The sequence below is a fragment of the Plectropomus leopardus genome, chromosome 19 (genome assembly GCF_008729295.1).
Source record: "Plectropomus leopardus isolate mb chromosome 19, YSFRI_Pleo_2.0, whole genome shotgun sequence".
Lineage (NCBI taxonomy): Eukaryota > Metazoa > Chordata > Actinopteri > Perciformes > Serranidae > Plectropomus > Plectropomus leopardus.
This window is the reverse complement of record NC_056481.1, coordinates 17,385,034-17,403,922: the sequence shown is the minus strand read 5'-3', so window position 1 is coordinate 17,403,922 and position 18,889 is coordinate 17,385,034. Positions and strand designations below refer to the sequence as shown.

Genomic DNA, 18,889 nt, shown 5'->3' with positions numbered 1-18,889 from the left:
ATGCATTACCTTCAAGAGCAGTGTGCATTTCTTCTGTAAAGGCCTCTAAGGATTTCCCCTTCATTTTATGTCTCTTTTCTTTGCCCTTGTTGTCAGGGCGCACAGTCTTGCCCTGCTTCTTTCGTCCCATGTTGCAGCCTGTGGACAGCTAGTTAGCTATTGCCAGATTTCAGCCTGCATTAACCAACCGATGTCTGTTTACTCTGACATTAGCTAGCTAGCTAGTTGTACCTGACGCCAGTATTTATGTCACAAAAAGTAAACGATTCGTTTTGTATCAACGTGTACACCTTGAACGATTACAAGAGATTACTACAGTAAAACTGGAATTAGTCTCCGTTTATCCTGCATTGGTTTTTAACACCATCAAAAATAAAGTTTAGTTAGCTCTAGTTACTTTGTATCGCGGAAAGCACGCCGTGGTCCAAGACGTCAACAGCGCATGCTCACATGATATTTTGATCACGTGCCCTGTCACCTGACGAACTACTACCAAAGCAGGAAATGTGCCCAGAAAACAACCTAATAGGACGTTAAATCACTAAAAAAATCAGCGATGCAGTGTTTGTGTAACGGAATTAATCGTTTATTAAGACTGTGGATGGTCTCTGTGTGTCTTTTCAGTAAGTGATTGAATATTCCGCCCAGTTTATTTGTCAATACCAAATCCAGATGCGCCATGAACATTGGGACATATGGTTGTGTGTGAGCTGAGTTGATGTGGACATGTTTTTTTCTTTGCACAGTAAACCATGGATTCGCCGGTAAAATGAAGATTGTAGAGGAGCCAAACACATTTGGGTACGTTAAGCAAAGATATATATATATATGTATATATATCATAGGGTTCACCTTGTTAACACTAGCCCTTTCCTCGCGGATTTTTTCTTTTTTTGTGATCACATTTTTAATAAGTTTTTTTGCATAGTATAATTTATAAATCATATATATATACATAGCTGCATCTCATCCATAGGTGTCCATATTAGGGTTGCAAATTGTAAGCACTTCCTCAGTCCAGTATTGGTCAAATTGACAATCGATTAATCGCTATTAAAAAAAACGTATGCTTATTTCAGACAATACTAACTGCTTTTTTTCTTAAATTAAACCTAACAGCAATCTATTAGACATACATTACCAGCATTGTATAGCCCATTGATTGATCAGTCAAGTATCACATGTTCAGTTAAATTCTTAATGACCGATTAATCAATTGTCTATAAATTATCATCCCTTGTCCATATGTTTAAAAATTTTGCTTGAAACTCCAGAAGGAAAATGAACCTATTGTCTAAACTTTCTGTCCCCTCCCCTCCCAAGATGGTTTAAGATGACCTGTGATATTTATGCCGTATGATATAAAGATTTACAAAAGGAAAAAAAAAGAAAACAAACACACATTTAGCATAATAAACAAATAATAATGACCAACCTGATTCATATACATACATTTGCCTGACTTTCCTCATTGCCTTAGCCAGAGCCTCAATTTTATTTACCATGGCCTCATTTGACCGGGCAATAGAGATCTCCAAGGACATTATATCATACAGAGGGGTAACCCTTTGAGTAATATGGAGTGTGTGTGGAGGTCTCCACCACTGTGATAGCTTTTTTGTTTTTTTTGCAGTTATCAAACCTAAAAACAAACATTTTTTTCTGTGTGTTTCTGTGTTTAGGTTGAATAATCCTTTTGTGGGTCAGGGAAGCAGACTACAGCCTAAAGTCACCCCATCTCCAGTATCTGGTAAAACAGTCTGATATAACTGAAAGCCTACATTTTCTTTGATCCTGTGCTGTAAAGGAAAGTGGTTAACCATTAGATGTTGACAAAGTTAGCAAGAGATTTTCTGTCGATTAACTCAGTCACTGAATTGACTTATCATGTTAATGTGAATGTCTTCCTCAAGGCCCTGCACACTTTCATCGGCTTACTGGAAAGTGCTTCAGCCTCACAGAGTCAATGTGAGTATCTTACACCTATCATGCTCACACGTGATCCACATTTCTGCTGCCTCTTGACAGTGACTTGTTTTGAATGCAGATTGTTTGTTCAAATACAAAGACATAACATGGTATTTGTGTGCTTGGTGATTTTGCAGGTACAAATATGAATTTTGTCCATTTCACAACATTACCCAACACGAGCAGTCCTTTAGATGGAATGCCTACAGTGGGATACTGGGGTAAGTTGGGTTACCTTCCCCCACATTACCTACAGTTACCTTTATGGCAGATATCAATATGTGAATGATTGCCAGTAAGTTGTGGGTTTATTCTAATGGCAGCAGTTTTGCATGTTTCCAACAGGATCTGGCAGGAGTGGGAAATGGCAAACAACACTTTCACTGGCATGTGGATGAGAGACGGGGATACTTGTGGAACAAGAAACAGGGAAACAAAGGTTAGCTTTGCCTTAAATATTTAAAGGAACAGTTAACCTGTAAATCAAAGATACATAGTTTTCCTCTGCTCAAGGTGCAGAGGTGCTCAAAGTGCCAGTGGAAAAAAAATAGTTCCTGCATGAAACTGCTCACAACAAGGTCTGTGGATTATCTTGAGTAACTGGGTTATGATTTTTGGAAAAGGAATTTGCTGTTCAGTTTTCCAAATGTTTTTTTTTTTTGACACGTTGAACACCACAAGCTATCTAGATATATCATATTCTAGAGACAGCAGACATCTCTACTGCAGATATCGCCAACACTCGGCAACTCACACCAAAACAATCTAGATCGATAAATGCCACTACAGATGAGAGGAAAAATATACTTTAAAAAAAATTGGGGGCTGAACTGTCCCTTTAAACTCTTTCTGGTAGTCATGCAACAGAATTAAGGAACTCCCAATATAAGACCAATTAAATGACAGGAGGCGATCCGACCCAAACAGTGAACAGCAAATTCATTAGTCAATATTACCAACAAGTCTAGACCAAATATTTTGACACTTTAAAGACATTTCACAATACTACTCTGCAATAAAGATCATTTTAACTAATAAATTAACATTATGAACACTTAAAGAGTTAATTAATTACATATATGTGTATATGAGTATTTGTGTATGCTTATATTTATATAATTGTGTGAATGTAATTATGTGAGTGTATGTATGTGCATTTACATGTTAGAGAAGTTCATGAATTAATTGAGGGGTTGGAAATAAGTTTTATACTTCCTCCTACTCCTTTATGGACATTCATTTCAATTATTGTTATTTTGCTTTTTGTTTTGTTTTGTTTGTTGAACATGTTCAAAATAAATACCAGTCAGTCAGTCAGTCAGTCAGTCAAGTTTCTTTTCATTTTTCTGTAGGTGATTTTTGTCTGCAGCTCAAGCACCAAGCTTGCCCAAGTCTCAGAGCCCAGCACCTGTGTGTACTCGCTAACCTTTGAGACCCCGCTTGTTTGTCATCCACATTCCCTGTTAGGTAAGACAAAAGAACCATCTTACAGCGTAAGTCAGCAGCGTGCTGAGTCAGTGTTAATAGTGTATCTTATCAGTTGTGTGCCCTTTTTGAAGTGTATCCGACACTGAGTGAGACGCTCCAAAGGGAATGGGATGAAGCTGAGCAGGCTCGCTATGAAGGTCTTATAACTGAGCAGGTAAAAGACCAGTTTGGCTGATCACTTGCGAGCTGATAAAATGTAAAGGTGTAATTAGGGATCCCCAATTGATTAAAACACAGACACACTGTCCTTTATGCAATTTGCATGGGATATTAAACAGCCATTTACATTTCATAGTGCAGCCTCACAATTACCATACTAATTCTAGTTTTAATAATTTGTTTAATGGCCCACTAAAACATAATGTATGTTTGCTGCAGGGTTACAACAATCTTTTGAGGGATATTTTTGAGGACGCTGGTCTCCTGAAGAGCCAAAAAGTGAAGATAAAGCCACCAGAAGTTGCAGCTGAATCAAGAGCACACAATTCACTACAGAAATGTACAGAGGTGTTTACATTTATGTACCCTTCCAAATAACAGCCTACAAAAAGAATGTATAGTATGAGTACAATACTGTTTAAAAATGTGTGATAGAGAATGTGCATTTTCAATATATTTTCCGACAGGATTACCAAAAACAGAGAGAAGAGATTGAGAGACTCCGAGCTCTCCTCACTCAACACAATATTCCCTTTGATTCACAGCAAGGTAAGTGAACTCAATCAGATTGCGACTCATTCAAGTTTTCTACAGTGTTAATAGCATTATTTTGTGGATTATCTTTGCTTTATGTTGCAGATGAGGCAAAAAGCACAGTGAGTGCAACAGTTAAGGAGCAACATGCACGGGGAGACAACGGCCTGATTGATTTGCTGTGAATATGAGCACGTCACCTCCCACAGTGGGTCTGAAGATTTTGTTGATCATGAGTGACGCAGACACTCGCTGGACAATATTGCTGTCACTGGTGATGGCACGAAAGGTTAATTTATATAAGTGACACTGAGAAAAAAAACTCATTTGTGGATAAACTTGTCAGACTTTTGCACTTTTGACTTTTTGAGGTGTAACATCACTCAGCTGCCTCTCTTGAGGACTTCCTGTCAGTCTTGTTAATGTATCAAATACTGTTATCATGCGACCATATTGAGAAAAACATTTTTAATAAAGTTTTAAGAGAGGCAAAACGTTTTAAGTATATATGTCTCGGTATTTAAGTCTCTAGGTTTACAAACATCTTACATGAAAAAAGTTGATTCTCAAAAAACTTGTTACTGGGGCCTTTTTTGTTTCCTGATCTGTATTTGACTGGTGCACTGAAAATCTGGATGTCTTGCGCCAAGTAGGAGATACATTTTTGAAGACATCATAGAATAGCTGGATTATTTTTTTCTTCAAGGACATAACATTTCATGAAATAATTGGTATGTTTTATTTGTGTCACACTGAAAGGGAAAAGTATTGCAAAAAATCTTAACAGATAGGCTTATGTTGTTATTTGTGCCTTTATACAGTTAGAGGAACTAAAAGTCTTTGAAATATGACTTGTACTGTATTTGGGTTTATTTTTATACATCTAGGAAGTGATATCAGCAGCCCTCGCTTACATATAGAGAATCAGTTTCCTTCCTGAAAAGTTAAGAACCTGAATTAAGAGTCAAAACATGCATATGCCCTCCTTGATGCTGCAACCTGAACTGGCAGCTGATTTGGTACCTACTGCACTGCATATGTGTGTTTATGGCATAAATGAGGTCTGAATTATGGGAACAACTATTTGAAGTGAAGCTACATGTGAGAAGAAAGGTTCAGAATGGGTCCATGCTAAGCTCAACATTAGGTAGAAATGCACAAACACACATCTAAGGGCAATAAACTACTGAGCTGGAAAGGGGAGGAGAACCAAAACATTATCATGCTCATACCTGGAGCAGATGAGAAAAGTTATTCTCCTCAGTGACATCCCAGATTATGGGCTTTAACAGGCACAAACATGTCTAGACTACAAACATTCCTGAGACTCCTCACTGCAGCAGTCGCCCAGCTGTCTGTTGCATCTTTGGAGGATCAACATCTGTCATCAGTCCAGAAAAGAGAAACTGAATTCTGAATTCTTTACATCTGGAGCTGGAAATAGCTACTGTATCTGTAACATAAATGTGGGTCCAGTATTTTTAGTTTTCAGATGTTTTTTTTTTATATCATTCTGCAGTTTTCCAGAAGTTTTCAGGGTGCCCACAGTAATGTAAAATCTGGACAAGTCTTGAAATTTCACAATCATGTTTTCCAGGCCTGGAAAAGTCATGGAATTGGTAAAAATAAAACCTTTGGAAAAGTAATGGAATTGTGCTGGGTATAATGACATTACTGTTAAAATAATATTTGGATAACCCTCCAGATAATTCCCATGCATGTTTTCTGTAGCTGTCAACATGACATTGGTTTAAAATGCGTTGTGTGGTACTTTGTTTACAATCATGTCCATTTTCTTATTTTCACCGTGTGTTCTGTCTCTTCCTTCATGTACACCAGCTAAATGAAGTTATGTCTGAAATTGATATATATTTGAAAAAAATGTCAGGCATATGCCAAAAGGAAATAAAGCACTATTAGGGGTCCTTGAAAAGTCATGGAAAAGTTCTGAAATTGTATGCCAGAAAATTTGGCATTTAAATTACACATTAACACATTTAAATAAAAAAATGTGAGCAATAATGCTAATTTAATCAAAACACATCCTTTTTTCTAAGGAACCTGTCCAAAAAAACTACACATAAACAACATGTTTTAGCTTGAGACCAGGGCCATCAATCATTCAGTCCACTGACCAACAAACATGCCTCAGTCTTTTCCGGTGGGCTCCATGCCTCTGTTTGATGGTGGTGGGTTCAGGACAGCAGCTGGATAACTTCTCTGGCTCTGTGCGCCCTCTGCTGGACGTCTCTGTCCTCTGGTGCTTGTCCCGACTCCTCGATCAGGACTAAGGCCTTCTGCACTGTGATGTCTTTGGCCCCTCCGCGAAGCCCCTCCAGGTACTCGAGCAGCACGGAGAACTTCTCATCTGGAATCTGAGAGGAAGTATTTTAGATGATTGTGTTGCTTATATCCTGTTGTTTGTCCATGAGTTTACATATGAATATCTGGTTTTATCTTATTTTACAAAAAAAATGCGTGTGCATGTCTTTTTAATCTTTTAATCTTATTTTTTATTGTGCATTTACAGGAATAATCAAACTGTTGGTTTATTTATAGTAGGAATTGCTTTTATCTGTTTGCAAATTAACTAAATATAATGTCAAATGAACCTATACTATATTATGCCATACTTCTGTGTCTACAGTTTTTATATATATATTATATTCCATTCCGATGCCATACTGCTGTACTATATATCATATCTTATATTACTACCTCACCTTACACAATATCTCATATCCCACACTTTGTCATAATTTAACCAGATTACACTATTTCATGTTATATGTTACTGATTTTTGCATCATATTCTGTATTATATATTTGCATTACTTCTCCATTAATACAGATGAACACTAAGTATTATTACTTAATAACATCAGTCTGGTGTACACTGTTAATTTAGACTTTGGATTCTGCCGCAATTAAACACACTTCGACTTGCGATTTTTGACTCTTTTGCTCTTATTAATAATAACATAATAATAATAATATAATTTTTTTTTATTCTAGTCTTACTTTAGATATATATATATATACACCTCTTGTCTATTTTACTTTTTCTATTCATCAGTACCATTGCTGTCCTTGTGCTGCTGCAACAATCAAATTTCCATGCTATAATGAATAAAAGGTTCATTTTATCTCAAAGGTGGAGTCTGCAGTCCTAAACCTATTCACTATGTTAACGTTAGCAAATATCTAAATCCAGGGGTCACACACAGCCCTGACTCTGGAAATTGAAAACAAACAAAGTGACTTATAACGCTATTATGCTGTGCTCGTGCACAGGACAGAGGAAAGACCATGGATGCGTCAAGAGAAAGCCGAGGAGAGCGAGAGGCACGGTAAACAAGGAGGGGTGTACTTGTTTGGGTGTTTGATTTCAAATATTAAAGATCATTTTCCAGAATTGCAAAATACACCTTTAAATGAGAAAGTAGCTTTACTAAATAAATAGTGGTAGTTATTTGTATCAAATCTAGTAGTAAATAATAGTTTACTGTGTAGTTTTAAAAGAAAGCGCACAAAAATCATCATTAAATGTATTTTCAGGGCGGTTTATAAATATTTATAAACTGAAAACAACTTTTCGTAGATTCGCCTTATTGTTCTGCGTAACTGTCGACCATGACATGTTCACAAAACGCATATAAAAATAGCCTTCTTAAATTGCGTTATTATACTTGCTGAACGGAGATAAGAGAGTGGGTGTAACTCACAAACTGATCAAACAGGAAGACATCGTTCTGAGGTCAACACTTCCCACACTCTAAACCTTATCTGAGAAAAATCTTCCTTCACCATCACCATCATCATCATCGAGCGCTCACACCTGGTATGTTTACCTGCTGGGGGTCAAACATGTGCTGCAGTAACCATGTCTGCCTTGTCTTCTGGAACTTCCACTCTGTGCGGTTCTCAGCCCAGCTGCAGACAAAACCAGTTCAAAATAAAATAAAGGTGTTGATTTTTTAAAAACAGTTTAGTGTCTGTGTCATACTGGGTTGCTTTGCTGTGATTGCTGTATTTTGTCCTCCGATTTACATAACAACAGGCAGGACCTTAACCTTGAAGAGATACCACAGAGATCTAGTTTTGCACTTCCTTAACACAAGAGACAGACTAGAAAAAGAATAGTCAAAATCAAAGCAGTAGAGGAGACATCCTGAGTTTCAGTCACTAATACAAGTTATTGTCAAACACTGGATCATACACTTCCCACAATGCAACATGATAAGATTTTTAACAAGACCCTGCCTACCTTGTAAACACAACCATCTTTCAAACTCAACGACCCGGGTTTTCTGTTTTAAATTTAACATCAGGGTTATTTTTCTCAGACTTCAGAAACTTTATGTGAAAAAGGATTTCCATTTAATATCTAATTCAATCATTTACCAATCTCAGCACACCACAAACAATACCGTCAACCAAAGTTCAAGCCACACTTCGCACACATTCCCAACATGAGTAACCAACATAACCAAAACATTTTCTGTTTTAAGGGCTGTACTGAATTACATTACATTTTCAGGGTGCTCCAGCTTACATGTATTTATGTGTGAAATATTAGCAGCAGACAACTTAAAAAAGATGGTTTGTGAACCACTTTTGGTCTTCTGGATGCATGTCATAGCTTAAAAGAACACGTCATCCATCAAATTACCATTTGTATATCAATTTCTCATGTCGAGTTCACTTGAATTAGCAAATAAAGCTTTTTCTTTTTCTCACACGCCTCAGTTTTGAAGGAAAACTCAAAAAAGGGTGAATATTCATGAACTGAAGTAATTCAAGTTTGTGTTAAACAACAGCAAAACTATTTCAAAACACCTGCATACAAACTCTTACAACTCATGCAGTATAATCCAAGTCTCATTTATGCACAGCAATTCCTTAACACATCCATTTTACCTCAAACCTTAGGATTTAAAACTGAAGTGAAAGTCAAACTTACCTTTACTCTCTTTAAAGCCAAAACCCGGTGACAAAAACAGTAATTTTACCTTGTTGAACACCGGAGCTGCTGGTCTACTGCTGCCTCCATCAGTCAGTTTTCATTATTAAGTGACTTTTGTGAATCTGAACTAACCCTTTAAAATACCAAATTCATGAGTTGTGTGAGTTGTTTTGATATAGTTTTGCTGTTGATAAAAGTGGACCCCAATTTATTGAGAATTTTCTCAGTTTTTGGATTCTTCGTTCACCGTGGTTGAATGCAAGAAAGAAATGTTTTCTTCACAAATTCAGCATAACACAGGGTGAGTAACTGATATACAAATGGTAATTTTCTGAGTGAAGTATTCCTTAAAATAGTTGAAAAATAAATGTAAATACTGTCGGCCTATGTGTGCATTGTGTTTGAGCCATATCCTCGTTGCTTCATGGTTATGTGGATTTAAACATGGGTTTGCTTTAAACCTTTGGTTTCCTCTGTAAGAAGTGATGATAGGCAGGAGGCCAACATGTCGATGCAGCTGTCCTGAACTACATACGCTTGTCTCTTACCAGGTGAGGTAATCTAAGGCCTGCTGAGGTGCAATGGGTCCAGATGCATCAGGTTTCTTTACGGTCTCTCCCTCAGCTTTGAGCCTCTTCTTCTCTTCCTTTTTCAGGATCTTCTTCATCTTCCTCTCCATGACCCGCTTCTCCTCAGGGCTCAAGTCCTCCTCTCCCTCCAGCTCGTGTGTCCCCTCCGGGCGACGGGGTGGATCTGAAATCTGTCGCACCAAAGCAAAACAAAGGTTATCTTCATTTACAGGCCTTCCTTTGTAGACCCTTATCATTTTCAGCATTCATGTGATTGTACTCATGTAATTATCAAAACATCCCAAAATAACTTGCGCTGAGTGATTGAATGATAAGAAAATGTTACAACAATAATATATTTTTGTGTACTCAATAGACATTTCCTGCCAGTTTCAGGGTTTTTTTACCTTTTTTTTTTTTTTTTAACTTTTCTGGAGATCTACTGCTAGATACCTCACATAAACGTAGTTTGATTTACACAGTAAACTAATGTGACTTTTTTTGGTGCTATCTTGTGAAGACAGTGAAAGCTAAAGCACTTTTTAAGTCTGAATCCCTTCCTGTTGCGCTGCAGCGCAGAGGGACGTTTCCTGGATCGACAGCCCTATGAGGTCAGCATCACATGCATTTATACTGTGTGGGGAAGTTTACTGTGGTGCGCAACACACTTTCAGCATTCAAAGCGCTCAATCTTATCCACAGCACAAGCATGCACTGTTTAAAAATAATCACCTGTCGTCAGTTTTTTTTGCCAAATCACACAGAGGAGCCTTGAAACAAAACAGCTGCTGTGTGAGTGAATTTGGAATCAGAGCAAATATTGGATTTCAGTTTAATGATGGAGAAATAAATCTAGTTCCCTATTTGTCCGCAGAGTATTTGAAGCTTTGCAAAAGACTTATTTCAACATTTTCTAACGAGAAATAAAAAACCAAATTAAAGATATTAAGCAGCAGCAGCAGCCAGCAACCACAGCACAACTTAAAGACTGTGTTTAACTCTGAGGGGAAGTTAAACAAGGGGCACAGTATGCTCTGATTTAACGGTCCTCAGTCTGCACGGTGATGAAAAAGAAAAAAAAAAGAGGGAGGGGAGGAAAAGATTTTTGATCACATGGCCACGAAGTCACTCTGAAAGTATGCTGGCGGAGTATTGCCCACAGAAATATAAAAAATCCTTCACAGTGAGCAGCCGGGTCCATGCAACAAGCATCATTTTCGAAGCTTTGAGGCGATCGGCAGCGTCGGGGCTGGTGGATACAAAACAGAAGACGAGTGGGTGACGAAAACAAAAATGGTAAGTGGAAACATATGTTTTCACTAAAGCAGGAGGTTCCTCAAATGGGAGCAGACAAAGAGTGGCCAATGTGGTTGTTGAAAAGATTTCTGAAAGAAAGTAGTCATACATTCTTTCAGAAATATATAGCACTATATATGTCTTAAATACTGACTTCAAGTTCAGTTAAAATTTTAGCTTGAGTTGATTCAGGAAGGAAATGCACATATGTTGTAAGGGTGTATTCCTGTGGAACACCCATGTTATGATTGGTAAATCTAACTGATAAAGCAAGGCAAATGTATTTATATCGCACATTTTATATCCAAAGGCAACCCAAACTGCTTTACAGATTAATCAAGTCAAAGTTCAAAGTTCAATTTGATCTTTAAAGTGAAATGTCACAAATCAAGATCAGCCTCAGAGGGTCTAAGTGAGTTTACCTACTCAAACGTAGTTGCTCTTAATGTTTTCCCACTCGTTTTTGTGTCCTAAATGAGCAGCTGATTTACAGACACCAGGTGAAATACACTTGTATCCAAATGATCTGAACTCGGCTGATATCTCACCACACTCTGATGGGAGGAAATGCTCGACAAACAATGGTGAAGCTGAGGACAGGATTTCATCAGTGGTTGTTTTCTCTTTTCATTTCCAGTCGACTCAAAGCGTGGACGTGCTCGCCACTGAGAGAAGCACCACACCTCCGTTATCACACAGTCCCACCATCATGGACACCACCATCGTGGACACTTTCACCTCAACAATCTCCTCTAAAAACGACTTAGACGAAATTTCAGCCAATGACATCACCTCCAGGGCAAACTACGTCTACAGTTTCTTCGCTGGTCTCGGCTTCATGGCGGGCTGCTTCCTGCTCTACAGCTTCATCCAGACGTACAGAGCTCATAGACGGCTGGCCTGGCTCGACTGCCTGCTCTGGGCCTTTTGTGGCCTCCAGCTGCTGCTGCTGCTCCTCTCTCTCCACACCGTGGCCTACAAACCTCACTACCTGATTACAACAGGTTTGGGCTGCGCCGCGCTCTCCTTCACCATCAACGCTGTCTCTCTTTGCAGCCTGCTCGTCTTAGTTCTCATGGCTTATGTGCTAACATTGGATCCGCCGTCCCACGCCCTGCTGAGGAAGCACTGGGTCTGTGCAGGTTTGGTGATCCTGAGTTCTATCCTGATTTCTCTGCTGCTCGCTGGGCTTCGTGGACCCAGTGAGGGTCTACACAAAGAAGCTGAATGCTTTATGGATCCAGCTGGTGCTGGTGTGTCGTACGCAGCTGCTAGATTGTGCCTAGCTTTTTTGATTCCCTACACCTTCCAACTGGGACTTCTGATAGGCGGCTGCGTCCGGCAGTGGAAATCTAAAGGACGCTTCCTCTCCGGCTCAGAGGAGGGTCCTGTGTTCCTGACAGTCACCGTGGTCATGTTTTTCTGTCAGCTCTTCTACGGCGTGGCACTGTTGAGAGGAGCCCAACTAGCACAACTAGAGGGGGGGCTGAGCCATCACGAGCGAGCGTTTCTGAGCGTGGCTGAGTTTGTTTTGTTCTCAGGGAGCAGTACCAGCCTCCTGCTCGTGCTGCTCATGCACAGGCAGTGTCGAGAGAGTCTCCACGGCGTGTTGAGGCAGCTGGGGGACTGCTGTCAGAGTCCCGGGCGCACGCAGCCCAACAGAAACATTATAGCTCCCCACAGCGAGATCACAGACACCCTGCAGGACATAGAGTCGTAGAGGACAAAGACGCTCTCATCTTTGAGAACAGAACTCCACTGATGCATCAAAATAAAGACTAAAATAAAGTAAACTAAAATAAAGAAATCTGATGTATTCAAATATTCTTAATGGAATTTCTGAAATGCTTTACTTTTTCTCCTAAGTTAAAATTGAAATCCTTTTACATGCATGTATTCCACTTTTTAGTGTCTACAGTGCTGAACATTTGCAAATCTGTTCTTCAAATTTCTTTTTGTTGTGCATTTTGTATTTTACAAAAATAAATGTTTTGCTGTACATATGGAGAATTGTCAACATGTACAGTCCTTATAGTCGCTGATGTAATAATAACAATATGTTTATTTTGTTTTTGTAAATCAACATCTATGTATAAGAAATTAATCCTTTGCAACATGGCCAAATTGGCTCAATTTCTTTCAAAATAATGGGAAAAAGGCAATGACCAACTTAAGAAGGAAAGATTTACCAAGAAATTAGTTTTTAAAAAAAAGTACAAGGAAATTACTTGAAAAAACCAACCCCTCCAAACAAAAACACAAGAACAAAAAAGGGTAAATAAAAAAACAAGAAAAAAAGAAAAGGGAAATGACGTGAAAAAAATGCTTAAAATGTATAATTACTGTAAAATTATTTAAGATATATAATTATGATAATTACAAATATAGTTCTCTTGAAATTTTTCCTTTTTTTAAAAAAAATTTCTAAATCTACTAATCTCTTTCCACGTGTCTTCTTGCCTTTTTGTTCAGCCTTCAGAGGTTTAAATATGTGTGAAAAAGTGATGTCGATCCAGACTTGCTGTCAGCAGTAGGTGCAATTTTATATCTCTTGAACCTGCTCTTAGACACACCTCTTTTCTCAGAAAACAGACTCAGTTTGCACAAACACAATTTGCACAAAAGCCCTTTCAGACAAAACGCCTGGAAAACCCTCTGCAATTCCCAGAATGCCACATAGGAAACACTTACTCAGGGAAAAATAAAAGTCAGAGTCTAAGTTGAGGCCAACAGTGTCAATATTTTCCATGTAATTATTTTAAAGCTGTTAAACTAAACAACCAAAACAAGCCAGACGAGTGATACTCTAAACTCTTTTCAAGAAAATGATGGGCACCAGTTCTAGGAACAACTGACCTGCATGGATCACATTTTGCATCAGTGCCAACACAGTGGCACAAAGCAGGGACCGGTAGGAAAATTAATAAATGAGCTGGGTTGCATTAGATGTTGGCGTCATGTGAAACGTCAGATCTGATTCACATTGTGTAAAATCATAGTAGCAAGATCTAATATGTTGCTCATTATAAGAAAATCTCAAAAGCATTAAACCTGATGCATTACAGCATTAACACGGCAGATCATCTGTAGTTTTAAACAGGTGCCTGTGAGCCCAAACAAAAAACAAAAGGTGCTACTGAATGCTGTTTTTAGGAGTCTAAAGACAAGAAAAGATAAAATGAGCCTGTCATCCGTCTGCGCGATTTGTTTTGTGTAAATATGATGTCAGTCGGTCTTTGCTTAAATTCGCCTGACTCCCCTATTTACATATTTTAACATTCTACAATCAATGTCGTGTTCACACTTCAGTGCCGGTGTTGACAAGTTGGCTCCGTGTCCTAATTTGACATAATTATTTATGCAATAAAATAACTCTATGTAAAATATACGTAAGAGTTGTTTCTGTTGGCTACTTAATGTATTGCTTAGAAATATTTGAAATAAACTGAAGTGAGGATATGATGAAAAACACTTTTCAGGTTTAGCTGAAAACACTCTATATTTGCGTGCGTGCGTGCGTGCGTGTGTGTGTCTTGGTGGAAGTAGTGGGTGGCACCAAAACACTTCTCTGGATTTACTGGGACACCTGCTCTCAAAGTCACCATCATACAGACGGGGAGGATTAAAAACACCGCAATGCAGTGCAAGGAACCTCGGGTAGGTTTTTTTATATAAATTACAAAATATTTTTTATCAAATCTAACTGACTGGTATAGTCTTGTGGTTTTCAGATTTTAAAAAACAGCTAGTGCAATTTATAAAGAATTTCTGGGCATTTCATTACTTATTTATTATTTATGGAAAGTGGAGAGAAAATGAAAATAAATAAAAAAGGGGACAATAGGGGACTACCAGGCCACCCACTGTCACAATTTTGTATCTTAAAAAGGATGTATTTCATATTAAAACAATCTCTGTTGAGTCTGGAAGAATTTTTAAAACTGCAGCAAATTTGCCTTTTTTTCAAGTGAAACAGCTAAAGCAGAGCTATAAGACAATGATAAATATTTAGAGAAGAGAGGTTTTGCAGCTGATCTTGTCTAATGATCTTGAATGGCATGTTATATGAAATTTGTAAGGGCAGACATACAGATTCATATTTAGACAAGAAATGCCCCTCAATCCCAAATTGCTCCACATTGTTTTTAAACTGGTCATCAACCAGAGGTGGGACCAAGTCATTGTTTTGTAAGTTACAAGTCTCAAGTCTTTTGGCACACATATCTCAAGTCAAGACAGACAAGAACCAAGTCCTTCACTTTAAGATTCGAGTCCCAAACAAGTCACAGTGCGCTCCTCACTGGATGTAATGCTGAAATTGTTGCGTTTCCATCTGTTTTTAGACATATTTTAAACCATACATTTTGCACACTGCATTTCTTTTTTTGTTAACTATCGCATAGTTTTTGTAAATGAACAAAATTATATTTGGTTTGATTTTTTTAAAACTGCCACTGGGTAACGTAATGTTAGATTGTCATTATTCTCTCCTGCAGTCTGATTGGCTGCTGTCAGATTAGTTCAAACAAAGTGGATCATCTGGGCAATTAAGTGTTGACTTGCTGGGAATAAAAAGCATTAATTGATTCAGGAAATAAATTGACTCAAGGTACACTTAATAAATAACATACTTCTTAATCTTTGGACGTGGGAGAAGGTATCGAGTAGTTCTGACTCAAACGGCTCTTTCTGGCGCTGGACTGTTCCCTAGAAGCACTATTGGAATTTATATAGCGCTTGATTATTCATTGCACCAAACTCTCGGAGCACGATGCGTAGTCTGGGCATAGACGATGCAGCAGAACACCGGGCGCAGTCAAAGTAAACTTTACCGTAAGCTGGGTGCAAAAGTTTGCTCCCTCTCTCTTCTGCAGCAGCTGCTCCTCTCATCTAGTAATCTGATAAGCTCTGACCAGATCATCAGATCAATTATTGACCTTATAACTGTAACTGCTCCTGATGAAAAAAGTGATTAGCTAGCGCCACACATAGATTTTAATTTTGTGGAAAACACTGCCATCCAATTTGTGACTCCAGTCCACACCTCTAACATCAACTAATTTAGGTATATTCATGTTGCCGTCTTTACTGTCGTCAATTGATGTTGTACATAGATGTTTTTGCCTCCTTAAAGTCTGCTCATTTACTGAATCTAAGTCTTGAGAAGCTGTTGACTTACTGCACTTCTCTCTGTTCAGAACAAAAAGTGGGCATCACTATCCATCCACGACCACGGCGCAGAATGAAGAAACAGACGACACCACAGTCTCCACTAAGACGGACCCCTTGGAAAACTATATTGCAACTTTATGGTTATAACTACTGCTAACACCAGATCCACACAGTAGTGTTATATGGACATGACCATGTACATGGACTACAGCGTCTTCACTGTGCAGCTAAATGACACAAAGGCAGTCGTCTCTGATATTCTGCAGGCAGCTGCAGAGAGTCGACAGCTTTACGTTATCAGCCTCTTCCTCTCTGCCCTCTACGTTATATTCCTGTTCCCTGTCGGCTTCATCGGAAACATCCTCATCTTAGTGGTCAACCTGCACCACAGGGGCCGCTTGACAGCCCCGGATCTCTACTTTGTGAACCTGGCGGTGGCAGACCTCGCCCTCGTGGCCGACTCTCTGATCGAGGTGTTCAACCTGAAGGAGGGCTACTACGACAAGCCCGGCCTCTGCACCTTCATGAACCTTTTCCAGCAGGCCAACATGTACAGCAGCGTCTTCTTCTTATCCTGGATGAGCTTCGACCGGTATGTGGCACTGACTGGCCTCATGGGTCGCAGCATGCCGCGCGCACGCCTCAGCTGCTGCCTCATCTGGGTGTCGTCGTCTTTGCTCACCGTGCTTCCCTTTGCCATAGCTCAGAGGCAGCACGCGGGAGAGCTCCACTTCTGCTTCGCAAATGTGACCCAGATCCAGTGGCTGGAGGTGATGCTGGGTTTCTTGCTGCCTTTCTGCACCTTGGGTCTGTGCTACTGGAGAATAGCTCAGGTGCTCCAGAGGAGCCAGAGGGGGCGAGACGGCCCCCAGCAGAGGCCTCGTAGGCAGAAAGCCCTGCGGATGATCTCAGCGGCTGTGTTAGTCTTCTTCCTCTGCTGGCTTCCGGAAAACGTGTTTATAAGTGTTCACCTTCTCAGAGGCGACACAGACGGCGCTACGCTGTGGCAGCACTACCCTCTGACAGGTCATGCCGTCAGGATGGCGGCTTTTTCAAACAGCTGCCTGAACCCGCTCATCTACAGCTTCCTTGGGGAGACTTTTCGGGATAAACTGAGACTTTTTCTCCAGGAGAGGAGCAGATGGGCCAAGCTGCACAGGTCAGCCTTGGGGAAATCCATCTATGTACCAGCTGCGAGCATATGTGGCCATGCAGCATGTGACAGAACAAGACAGTCTACACATTTAAGCTCTAATATCCTTCCACAAACTGTTCTACTCCCCGAAAAATATGCCGACTGCATACAGTAAGCCAAAGCAATATGAGATAACATCATGTCTGTGCAATCAGTGTAGACTGATGGACAATACAAAAGCTCAGACTGTGTTGAATGAGTTATTTAAAGGGACAGTTCTGATTTTTTGAAGCGGTGTTGTATGAAATACAAAAGCAGTACACTGCGTAGTACTTTCTTTATGGTTTATGTATTGATTAGGAGTTTTGACAGTGTCTTCACTTTTAAGCAAATATAAAGCCAGCTTTTAAAGACATTTCTGATACCACCTAGGAACTTCAGGTCAAATGTTTGCCATTTAAATGAATTAAGTAATTTAAATTAAAAAAAAAGTAAGATCCAATTGTCAACTCACATTCAAGTGGCCTCACAAGTATGAACTTTTAGCTGCTCTGGTGTTTTTAAGCACCATTAAACTCCTTATTTTGAGGACTGGATTATTACCAGCACAAGTTAAGAGTTTTCTGTTTAGTGCAACACAAATCTGCAGTCAGGGTTCACCTGAACACTCAGAAACCTGCAACTGTGTTTGTTTTACACGGAAACAAAGGGAGACAGCTTACCTCAGTTTGCTCTGTCATGTGTTTCTTTTTACGTTTCTTTTCCTTTTTCGGTTTTGTATCATCTGCTGTTATTGCCTCATGAGGAATCTGCACCGGAGCCTCCTGAATTCAATAAAAGAAATCGATATTTTTTTATTTATGTTTGTAATTTAAGGCTGTGTCTTGTAAAACGTGTGCAAAGGACAGCGCTACTCACCTCCACCTTTCTCCTTTTCTTTTTCACTTTGGGGTCCATCATTTCTTCTGTGTGGACCTCGCTATTTGAACTCAACTTCTCCCTTTTAGCCGGTTTTGTCAAAGATTTGTCTTTGGCCATGATTTAATTTACTCCTACAAACAAAAACATGTTATGCGACAACAGATACACATATTGTGCATACTGTATGCAGTATTAAATATACAGACAATAAACTTCACAGACTGAGAGGGATGAGGAATACAATTTAAACTAAACACGTTAACGGTTTTCACAGCCAAAACACATATTTGACGCTTCCTGTGGTTCCTCCACATAAAATGCTGTTGAAACTGAATTATAGAGCCAACATTTGTCTTTATCACACTGTTCTTATTTTACTTACTTCCTCCGTGACAAAAACGTGTAGACCTCCAGGAAGCTCACATGAAGCGTGGGAACTCAAACAGGAAGTGATGTCGCACAGCTGAAGCGTGATTGGACGGATATGGTCCAGCATTTAACCCTTCAAAGTCCTCACCAAGAAAAAAAAGCAATAAAAATGTCTTTGCATTTTTATTTCCTTTGGGGCTCTAATAAAAAAATCAGTTTTTTTTTCAAACAGACCCCGAAGGTTTTTTAGTTTGTTTTTTTTTGGTTTTTTTTTTTATATTTATGCCTCTTCCAAACGGTTGAGATGGCCGT

The 18,889-nt window shown here is 39.2% G+C and overlaps 4 protein-coding genes across 4 annotated transcripts in view; 2 read left to right on the top strand and 2 right to left on the bottom strand.

Annotated features, from left to right (window-relative positions):
• tsr3 (TSR3 ribosome maturation factor) overlaps positions 1–425 on the bottom strand; it is a 4,331-nt gene extending 3,906 nt beyond the window's left edge. Inside the window, exon 1 of the mRNA XM_042508346.1 lies at positions 10–425. Coding sequence (XP_042364280.1) covers positions 10–130 — 121 coding nt within the window. The 5' untranslated portion in view covers positions 131–425. The remainder of the gene's footprint in view (positions 1–9) is intronic.
• Positions 426–486: 61 nt separating this feature from the next.
• On the top strand, positions 487–5,583 carry gnptg (N-acetylglucosamine-1-phosphate transferase subunit gamma). Its single transcript, XM_042507780.1, has 11 exons — positions 487–623; positions 747–801; positions 1,683–1,750; positions 1,914–1,968; positions 2,106–2,189; positions 2,314–2,407; positions 3,321–3,435; positions 3,528–3,610; positions 3,835–3,963; positions 4,083–4,164; positions 4,255–5,583. The coding sequence occupies exons 1-11, from the start codon at positions 557–559 to the stop codon at positions 4,332–4,334; spliced, it is 912 nt and encodes a 303-aa protein (XP_042363714.1). The 5' UTR covers positions 487–556; the 3' UTR covers positions 4,335–5,583.
• A 511-nt stretch (positions 5,584–6,094) lies between these two features.
• LOC121958689 (uncharacterized protein C7orf50 homolog) lies at positions 6,095–18,653 on the bottom strand. Its single transcript, XM_042507781.1, has 6 exons — positions 18,591–18,653; positions 18,206–18,339; positions 18,010–18,111; positions 9,664–9,875; positions 8,001–8,082; positions 6,095–6,524 (listed from the first exon to the last, which is right to left on the bottom strand). Exons 2-6 carry the CDS (start codon positions 18,323–18,325, stop codon positions 6,345–6,347), a joined length of 696 nt encoding a protein of 231 aa, XP_042363715.1. The 5' UTR covers positions 18,326–18,339; positions 18,591–18,653; the 3' UTR covers positions 6,095–6,344.
• Positions 10,645–13,171, top strand: LOC121958687. The gene is made up of 2 exons (XM_042507779.1): positions 10,645–10,980; positions 11,618–13,171. The coding sequence occupies exons 1-2, from the start codon at positions 10,978–10,980 to the stop codon at positions 12,698–12,700; spliced, it is 1,086 nt and encodes a 361-aa protein (XP_042363713.1). The 5' UTR covers positions 10,645–10,977; the 3' UTR covers positions 12,701–13,171.
• Positions 18,654–18,889: the final 236 nt, after the last annotated feature.

Bases quoted from the DNA above. Each gene is read 5' to 3' on its own strand.
- gnptg (XM_042507780.1), top strand. From the start codon at position 557: ATGCAGTGTTTGTGTAACGGAATTAATCGTTTATTAAGACTGTGGATG. The intron at 624-746 runs GTAAGTGATTGA...TTCTTTGCACAG, and splicing joins GGTCTCTGTGTGTCTTTTCA to TAAACCATGGATTCGCCGGT. The intron at 1,751-1,913 runs GTAAAACAGTCT...GTCTTCCTCAAG, and splicing joins CACCCCATCTCCAGTATCTG to GCCCTGCACACTTTCATCGG.
- LOC121958689 (XM_042507781.1), bottom strand. From the start codon at position 18,325: ATGGCCAAAGACAAATCTTTGACAAAACCGGCTAAAAGGGAGAAGTTG. The intron at 9,876-18,009 runs GTAAGCTGTCTC...TTGGTGCGACAG, and splicing joins ACATGACAGAGCAAACTGAG to ATTTCAGATCCACCCCGTCG. The intron at 6,525-8,000 runs GTAAACATACCA...ACTTCCTCTCAG, and splicing joins ACATGTTTGACCCCCAGCAG to ATTCCAGATGAGAAGTTCTC.